This window comes from Polyodon spathula, chromosome 37, assembly GCF_017654505.1.
Source record: "Polyodon spathula isolate WHYD16114869_AA chromosome 37, ASM1765450v1, whole genome shotgun sequence".
Lineage (NCBI taxonomy): Eukaryota > Metazoa > Chordata > Actinopteri > Acipenseriformes > Polyodontidae > Polyodon > Polyodon spathula.
In genome coordinates, this window is record NC_054570.1 from 1,722,768 (window position 1) to 1,732,428 (window position 9,661).

General features: G+C 46.0%; 1 protein-coding gene across 2 annotated transcripts; it reads left to right on the forward strand.

Annotated features, from left to right (window-relative positions):
* Positions 1–4,527: 4,527 nt before the first annotated feature.
* Positions 4,528–9,373, forward strand: LOC121304233 (DNA-binding death effector domain-containing protein 2-like). Of its 2 annotated transcripts, XM_041235251.1 has the most exons (5): positions 4,528–6,430; positions 7,417–7,548; positions 7,736–7,885; positions 8,079–8,468; positions 8,950–9,373. In XM_041235251.1, the coding sequence occupies exons 1-4, from the start codon at positions 5,965–5,967 to the stop codon at positions 8,450–8,452; spliced, it is 1,122 nt and encodes a 373-aa protein (XP_041091185.1). In that variant the 5' UTR covers positions 4,528–5,964; the 3' UTR covers positions 8,453–8,468; positions 8,950–9,373. The 2 variants fall into 2 exon arrangements, with proteins under 2 accessions (XP_041091185.1, XP_041091186.1); XM_041235252.1 differs by lacking the exon at positions 7,417–7,548 and having other exon boundaries at positions 4,530–6,430.
* The last annotated feature ends 288 nt before the right edge of the window (positions 9,374–9,661 follow it).

Below are 9,661 nucleotides of genomic sequence, written 5' to 3' on the forward strand. Positions count from 1 at the left end.
CCCTAATCATCTACTTGTCTGTCCTTTAATTTGCCCCCCCCCCCTCGTTAGATGAGAAGGGAGTCTGTTGGTGGTGGGAAAGCCCCCCCCCCCCCCCCGAATTCACCACAGCGCTGTGTCATGGACAGTCTCGTCAGTACAGGGAAACACCAGTAAATTATATAGAACAGGAAGAAAACAAACGCGAGGGTTACACTGATTGTAACACCCTCCCGTTTGTTGTCTAGTACATTTCAGAATGTGATGATTTCATTTTCTTCAGTGTGTGTAAAAATAAAAAAAATAGTAAAATCTACGTGTGTTACAATGGTGTCGGTCCTCTCCCCCCCGTTACGTTCTTTCTGTTCGAATGAAATACAATCATACGATACTTCTCTTCAGACGTAGAAAACAAACTGAATTACTTGTCGAGGGGGGAATGTTTGTGTGAGCTACAAAAAACAAAAAAAAACAAAACCAATTCAAAACAGATCAACATGAAATAAAAAAAAAAAAAGTCTAGACACTTTAATACAACTGACCAACGAGTCTGACTGATTATTGCTATGCGGCTTTTGTGTGTGTGTGTGTGTATTCCAGTGTGTTGGTGTGTGCGCGCTGCACTGCCCCTCCTGTCTCTGTGTGTCTGCGCTGCCCCCTCCTGTCTCTCAGTGTGTCTTTGTGCACCTTTACTATTACTTTCAAGGATATAGATCTATATCTATAGATCTATATGTGTGTGTGTGTGTGTAAAGTTTACTACTTTGAAATCACTGTTAGTAGTGAAAAGACACACACACACACACAGGAGAACCAAGGAACACATACTTACCAGCAAGGGCTCCCACAGCCTGATCCTCAGCTCCAGGGTTAAACAGATCCCCAGCCTTTCCTGCCATAGCTACACCACTCTCTGCACCTCAGTCCTGGGCTCACTGCTATACCTCTGTGTGTGTGTCTGTATTGTCACTGTAGCGCCTCTGTGTGTGTGTCTGTATTGTCACTGTAGCGCCTCTGTGTGTGTGTCTGTATTGTCAGTGTAGAGCCTCTGTGTGTGTGTCTGTATTGTCACTGTAGCGCCTCTGTGTGTGTGTCTGTATTGTCAGTGTAGAGCCTCTGTGTGTGTGTCTGTATTGTCACTGTAGCGCCTCTGTGTGTGTGTCTGTATTGTCAGTGTAGAGCCTCTGTGTGTGTGTCTGTATTGTCACTGTAGCGCCTCTGTGTGTGTGTCTGTATTGTCACTGTAGCGCCTCTGTGTGTGTGTCTGTATTGTCACTGTAGAGCCTCTGTGTGTGTGTCTGTATTGTCAGTGTAGAGCCTCTGTGTGTGTGTCTGTATTGTCACTGTGGTCTCTCTCTGTGTGTGTCTGTATGGTCACTATAGCGCCTCTCTCTCTCTCTCTATTGGCTGTCGGTCGTTCAGAGGTTGTGTTTATGGGCTGGAGGGGTGGAAGGCAGTTCAGTGCTGCTTCCTGTTTCAGAAAGGAAGTACAGCCTCTAAACTGCCCTCTGCCCCTTCACCCTGACCTTTCACCTTTCACCTTTCCCCCAGACTCTTCTTCCTGCACTGAAACACAAGAAAGAAAGCATCCAAGATCAACCAACACCCCTCTCTCCCCCTCCCAGCCATCCGCCAAACCCCCCCCCCCCCCCCCGCCAGGTCATCCGTCCTACACCAGGATGTGGTCTTCACAGTGTTTCCATTCACGCAGAGTGCAGCTGCATTCACAAAACTTTCCAGCAATTACATTGTAACTGCAGTCTAGCATTACTGTACTGCAATTACATTGTAACTGCTTTGGTATCCCCCTGGTATACGTAAAGCACAGAGAAGATAATCAACCAGCCCCCTTCTCAAAGCACAGTGAAGATAATGAACCAGCCCCCTTCTCAAAGCACAGTGAAGAGAATGAACCAGCCCCCTTCTCAAAGCACAGTGAAGATAATGAACCAGCCCCCTTCTCAAAGCACAGAGAAGAGAATGAACCAGCCCCCTTCTCAAAGCACAGAGAAGATAATGAACCAGCCCCCTTCTCAAAGCACAGTGAAGATAATGAACCAGCCCCCTTCTCAAAGCACAGAGAAGAGAATGAACCAGCCCCCTTCTCAAAGCACAGTGAAGATAATGAACCAGCCCTCTTCTCAAAGCACAGAGAAGAGAATGAACCAGCCCACCTTCTCAAATCACAGTGAAGATAATGAACCAGCCTCCTTCTCAAAGCGCAGTGAAGAGAATGAACCAGCCCCCCTTCTCAAAGCACAAAGAGAATGAACCAGCCCCCTTCTCAAAGCACAGAGAAGAGAATGAACTTACCTCTCTCTTAAATACCTCTATCTGCTTTTTCCGCTCTCCCTCCTTCACCCTCTCCCAATTCCTCTTATACATCACTCTGCTCCTCTCTTCATCATGTTCTGTGTATCACTCCTCTTCTCTCCCTCCTTCACCTTCTCCCCATCCCTCTCTTATATACCTCCCTTCTCTCTCTCGCTCCCCCCACCCCCAGAGTTCTTGTGGACCGTGTTGCTAATCACAACCGCCCCCACTTTCCCTCCTTCCTTCCATCCCTCCATCTTCACTCTCTCGTACTCTCTATGGGGGGAATTCCCTCTTGGGCTGGTCAGTGGTTGATCTATTTTGTGTACATCCGTACCCACGCAATGCAGACTGCAGTGAATTCCCCCACGTTCTGTCTGTCTGCCTGCCTGTGGCTTTCTGTGTTTGTATCAGTCTGTGTGTATATTTGTATCAGTCTCTGTGTGTGTTTGTATCAGTCTGTGTGTTTGTATCAGTCTGTGTGTGTATCAGTCTGTGTGTTTGTATCAGTCTGTGTGTGTGTATCAGTCTGTGTGTGTATCAGTCTCTGTGTGTGTATCAGTCTCTGTGTGTGTTTGTATCAGTCTGTGTGTGTGTATCAGTCTGTGTGTGTATCAGTCTGTGTGTGTGTATCAGTCTCTGTGTGTGTTTGTATCAGTCTGTGTGTGTATCAGTCTGTGTGTGTTTGTATCAGTCTGTGTGTGTATCAGTCTGTGTGTGTATCAGTCTCTGTGTGTGTGTGTATCAGTCTGTGTGTGTGTTTGTATCAGTCTGTGTGTGTGTATCAGTCTGTGTGTGTGTATCAGTCTGTGTGTGTTTGTATCAGTCTGTGTGTGTTTGTATCAGTCTGTGTGTATATTTGTATCAGTCTGTGTGTGTGTATCAGTCTGTGTGTTTGTATCAGTCTGTGTGTATATTTGTATGTGTGTGTGTTTGTATCAGTCTGTGTGTTTGTATCAGTCTGTGTGTGTGTGTATCAGTCTGTGTGTGTGTTTGTATCAGTCTGTGTGTGTATCAGTCTGTGTGTGTGTTTGTATCAGTCTGTGTGTGTATCAGTCTGTGTGTATATTTGTATCAGTCTGTGTGTGTTTGTATCAGTCTGTGTGTATATTTGTATCAGTCTGTGTTTGTATCAGTCTGTGTGTATATTTGTATCAGTCTGTGTGTGTTTGTATCAGTCTGTGTGTATATTTGTTTCAGTCTGTGTGTTTGTATCAGTCTGTGTGTGTTTGTATCAGTCTGTGTGTTTGTATCAGTCTGTGTGTATATTTGTATCAGTCTGTGTGTGTATCAGTCTGTGTGTTTGTATCAGTCTGTGTGTATATTTGTATCAGTCTGTGTGTATATTTGTATCAGTCTGTCAGTCTGGGTTACACTGCAATGAATTCAAACGGTTTAGCAAATTAAAGAATCTCAGGTGAACTTGAGTAGAGAAAATATACTTTATTAACAGGATCAAATACAAACAACAACAACAACAACAATAATAATAATAAGGGTGCGTTATATAAGGAATTGGTTTAAAGTGTCAACAGCGATTTTAAATGACAGCAGTCTGGGATCACAGATATATTTATCAGACAGCTAAACGAGTCAGCCCCTCGCCTCTCTGCGCGGCTCTGCTCTATTCCCCCTCTATTCTATAACTTTATTATTGACTCGGGGGCGGTGGACGGGACGGGACGGGGGAATCTCCACTCCCACTCTCGAACTGGAAACGGGGATTTCAAACTGGGTTAACCCTTTCAGCGCCGCGCACGCTAAGGTTTTGATAAACAGAGGAGGGGAGTTTTAAACTTGTTCCCTCTGCGTGAGAGAGCTCTTAGTGTGGGTAGAGAGAAGAGAGAGAGAGAGAGAGAGAGAGAGAGAGAGAGAGAGAGAGAGAGAGAATTAAAAAAAAAAACATAATTTTAATGTCATTATTTATACAGGCAGACTGATACAAATATACACAGAGACAGCATAATATATCTGTTTAATCATTCGCGGCGACATTTCAGCTTCTGTTTGCTCCAGGCAGACTGCGTAGATTTGCTTTTATTTAAACGTTTATAATCTCTATTTGTATTTATTTATTTTTTTTTTTAGGATTCTGACAAAATAACATTCTTGTTGTTTTGGGTTTTTGCGAGAGTTTGGGCTTCGCTTTGGTTTTGCGTTGAATGCGTGCAGCGCGCTCAGGTGACTGAAAAAAAGCGATTACAAAATAAATAAAATAAATCAAAGTCGGAACTTGTCGCCGTTATAAAATAAACCTAACATGCATTGCAGATCTCAAGAGCACGCAAGCGGCGGGACTGTACTCAGCACCGCCGCATCATCTGAGCAGCCTGCCCGGCCAGTGCTACCGCGCCCTCTGCAGAAGGCAATGACTTTTCTTCTTCGTTAAGTAATTCTGGTGCCTGACGAGTATGCCTTTGGATCCGGATTCTCCCTGGATAGAGAGCTACAAAGCCGGCTTTTGAATCATCTCTGCTCTCTTATGAACTTGTATGTGTGTGGGTATCCCTTCTTTACCAACATGGCGGCGTCGCGGCTTCACTAGAATCACGTGACGAGCGTGGACTGTGACGTTTCTTAAATGGCAGAGAACGAGAAATTCTCAGCTGGAAAGAAAGTAGCAGAAATCAGTCACCAAAAAAAAAAAAAAAGGAACGCACACGGAGAGAAAGAAGGGATTAAACAAAAATGGGCTTTTTAGAAATGAGTAAAAGAGAAAACCCAATTCGAGCCAATTGAAAGGCAGTTGCTGAAACAGGACTCCGCGAAACGACAGAGAAGAAATACAGCAAAACAAAACGGCGCTGTTTAAAATAGGAACTCGTGTGCATTCAATACGAGCTCCTTGTTTCTGCGTATTTGCAATAATTTCGAGTTAAGCAGAGAAGTTTGTGAGGAAAATTGAGTGGGTTTTTTTTGTGTTACGACGTGGGAGGCATCGGTACTGCACCGCCAGTCGATAGAAATGTCCTAAAGACACACACACACATTCACATCAATAATATTAGCCGTGTCTGTATCCCGGTTTGGTGTGTGTGTGCGTGTATTTAACTTTAAAAAAAAACATTTAAAGAATTATTATGCGAGTAAATTCTCGTTTTTGTTTGATGCCTTTCTGAATATGAAAACGTTCGCCTGCTTGATATGATCTCGGTCGGTCAGTTGTGGTACGAGGTGGCAGGGTTAAGACGGTCGCGGGAATTAGAATTTCGTTAATTCGTCGTTACTGGGCCGAACAGGGCCGAAGCGGGCCGAAGCGCAGTTTGGACTGCACTTGACGAAGGAGGCGGGGCCTCGGATTGGAGACAAGACAGACGGGCGCCCGTGCTTTGCACTTGAAATTGTAACAATAAAACAATTCAAACCTCCAAAAATAATAAGTGTTATAAGCCTATCACGTGCTTGCTTTGTTGCAATTTGAGGAGGAACGAGGAGACACAGCACAGTTTATATGCATGCACTGCATTTAATGGGTTAGCAGTTTAAATACATCTGTTAGCGTGTTTGTCTTTTATATACAGTATTTGCAGATGTGCAGCACAGTAGATGCAGTTTGTAAATAACAGCATCAAATAAATAATTTAAAAATACGTTATTAATTATACAAGGACGTAGTCTCGGGGTCTCAAAGTTGAGCTGCGTAAGAGAGCGAAACGCTGCTTTCGAAACGCCATGGCCGGTACCCGGCGGCTGGCCGTCTCTCAGAGCTGGGACGAGGCGGCGTGTCTGTCTCACTACGGAATGCAGTCTCTCCATGAAATATTCGAGGTGGTCGGCTCCCATCTCACCGACAGCGACCTAGACGTGCTGTCCTTCCTGCTGGACGAGGCGTACCCGGCCGCGCACCCGCTCGACCCCGCAGGCTGGGCGGTGGAGCTGGAAGGCCGAACCGGCGGCGCTTGCCCGCGGCTTCAAGCGGCCATGCAGCGGTACCGGGGACGGCGTGGCAGCTCTACCGGGGAGCGGGGCTTCTGCGCGGCCGGCGTACACAAGCCCAAAGACGGCGTGGAGCTGCTGCTGGAGCTGGAGCGGAGGGGCGTGTGTGACGAGTCCAACTTCAACCACCTTCTGCAGCTGCTGCGCATTCTTACCCGACACGACCTGATGCCGTTTGTGACCCAGAAAAAAAGGAGGGCAGGTGGGTTATTTATTATTATTATTATTATTATTATTATTATTATTATTATTATTATTGGTTATTAGCTATCGATCGAAACCACCTCAATGTCCATCTCGGTCTGCCCCACGTGCTATCACATTGACACTCGGCCGAGGTAGCGATCAGACACGTGGGGACCACCTAACAGCTTCTTCGCGTAACCAAATCTGTAGAAGAAGCGCATTGGTTTAGTGTGTGTGGCGGTTTATTTTTTAGTGGGTTTCCTTACAGTTGTTACAAAGTATCACATTACAAAATACAACACACTCGGCAGTAAGAACAAATTAAAATAAGAGAAATACAAAAAAAAAAAAAAAAAAAAAAAAAAACACACACGCGTAAATAATTGCGCTGAGAGCGGTAACTCGAGAGTGTTCGGTGATGTGAGTAAATTGCATTAGGGTTCCAGCTATCTCCTCCGGTGATTTTTTTACTGTTAAATTTTGCCATTGTAACTCTTTCACTATAAAGGTTACTTGTGCCTGTCATGCATGACGTGAATCTGCGCGCACTAGCCTTCCATTTTAAATAAATACAAATGAAATAGTATGAGACTCTCCCCGTTCAGTACAGGTAACAAAAAACACTGAGAAACAGAGACGCTTTGAGAAATAAACATTGTTCGTTGTTCGTCAAATTTCTTGTAGCATGGCTAGCTCAAAACTGCAGCATGTGGGGATCCCTGCACGATGGCACTGGGGGGGGGGGGGGGGGGGGGGGGGGGTGGGGTCAGGCTGTATTAGACGGGGGAAGAGAAGGGGAGGGGTGAGTGTGGAGCCGTGCTTCGTGCTGTATTGTAACTCTGCAGGGCTGTGTGGAGCCGTGCTTCGTGCTGTATTGTAACTCTGCAGGGCTGTGTGGAGCCGTGCTTCGTGCTGTATTGTAACTCTGCAGGGCTGTGTGGAGCCGTGCTTCGTGCTGTATTGTAACTCTGTCGTCGTTGTTTCTCGTTTTGCTTCTCGCAGTGTCTCCGGAGCGCTGCAGCTACCGCCCCGTGATCTCGGGCGCGGAGGAGGGGGGCGAGGAGGAGGAGGAGGGGGGCGTGAGGAAGAGCGCGGCAGAGATGGAAGGGGCAGGCAGGGGGCAGTGGAGAGCAGGTCAGTGTGATTTGATAGTGTGAGCGGTCCCTCCCCAATCTGAGAGCCCCTGCAGTAGATGGACAGTTGGTGTCGGAGGGAAAGGATGAGGGAGGCTCGTCGGTCGTGTGCCAGGTGTGTGGAGCAGGATGGCTTTCTCCAGTTTGAATGAGACTCCTGGTTTATTTTTTATTCTGGTTCTGTCCAGGGGTGGACCCGAACAGGCAGAGTCCAGCCAGCTCCAAACGCCCTGGGGGCAAGAAGCGCAAGAACAGAAAACTCAACGGCCTCCCCAGGAGGGCAGGAGGAGGGGGGCAGGGGCAACAGCACACCTCGGCTCAGCACAGAGTCACCTGTGGTAAGAGACCTGTGTTTGCCTCCCTCCCTTCTTGCGGTGTTTTTCTCTACCTACAGCTTTGTGTACACTTCTCCCCCTCTATTCTCTCCTCTCCTCTGCTCTCCCTTCCCTTCTTCTCTCCCTCCTCCATTTTTCTCCTCCCCCCTCCTGTCTCTCCCTCCCTGTTCACCTTTCCTGTTCCCTCTCTCCCCAGACGTGCGTCTGCGCGTGCGCGCGGAGTACTGCGATCACGATGCGGCTCTGCGTGGGGGGGTGTCCTCCAGCAAGCTGGGCCGCGCGGAGCGGCAGTTCGATCTCTTCAGCCAGGCCGACGCGCTGCTCCGCTCGAGGGACCTCGGCGCCATCGTCTGCGACATCAAGTTCTCGGACCTGTCCTACCTGGACGCCTTCTGGAAGGACTACCTGAGTGGAGCGCTGCTGGAGGCCCTGAGAGGCGTCTTCATCACAGACTCGCTGCGCAGGGCCGTGGGCAGGGAGGCTGTGGAGCTGCTAGTCAGCGTGGACGAGGAGGACTACGCGGAGGGCAGGAGGAGGCTGCTGGGGGACCACGGGCAGCCACTGCGCTGACACACACAGAGACGAGGTGTGTGTTTTGCGAGGTCCCTACAGTCCTACCCCCCACAGTGAACACACTATGTGTATACCTGACCTACACATGTATATGCACAGTACTGTGGTAGACATTTATTGTGTTGACTTGGTGTTAGGGGCTCCCTGGAGTTGCAGTGACCCTCAGCCACCACAGGAGGGCAGCAGTGCTGCACACACGGCACACCAGAGACACCACACTGCTGTAGTGAACGCGAAACCTGTTATTCATTATAGATGTGTTTTCATTTTGTATTTATTTTTCAAATTATGTTCTCTGTAGATGTGTGTCTAGCAGATATTTGGGTAGGGCAGATTACGGGGGGAAAGAAACTATAGTATACAGTATATATATATATATATATACCTATATATATATATATATATATATATATATATATATATATATATATATATATTTATATATAATATATATATTATTATAAAACTTCTGTTTTCTTTGTCTTCTGTTTCAGGACTTACTCCTCCTCTTTTTCCATCACATTTCTTTTTTTATTGTTTTATGTATTTATTTATTTTATGTTGGGGGCGGGGTGAACAGGAAATGCAAGACTTGTCACTTGTTTACCTTAAAGTCAAATCTGGGAGGGGGAATAAATCCACAATATCAGTTTGATGCTGTACAGGATCCTGTGCGGAACACCTCTGTCTGCAGTGTGAGTGATGCTGAACTCCTCTGTCTATGGATTTGTATTTGAGGAATGAGTGGAATAAATACGTTCATTTGTAAAGAAATAAAATAAAGTAATAAAACTTGTGTTTATTTTAAGGGACACTTGGCTACACAGCACATGTGGAATATATGTCTTTTAAGTTGATATATTCTCATATAAATGAGTTGTCACGGCTGGAGATTTCTGTAAATCTAATTATGAGATTTTTTGTTTGTTTTCGACTAGTTCTGATTTAGTATATTTATAAAATATAATATTTGTAAGAAATAATAAAGGATTTAAACAAATGGTAGTATATAATTATTTCATAAATACTTGCTGTACTGTAATTTTGCATATTTCATGTTATTATTAACGAGTCATTCAGCAGACGCTTTTTTTAACGCGACTTACAGAGACCAGGGGGGTGAACTCTGCATCATTAACAACTGCTGCTGCTGCTGTAGAGTCTCTTCCAATAGGACCTCGTTTTTAATTCTCACCCTAAGCAACA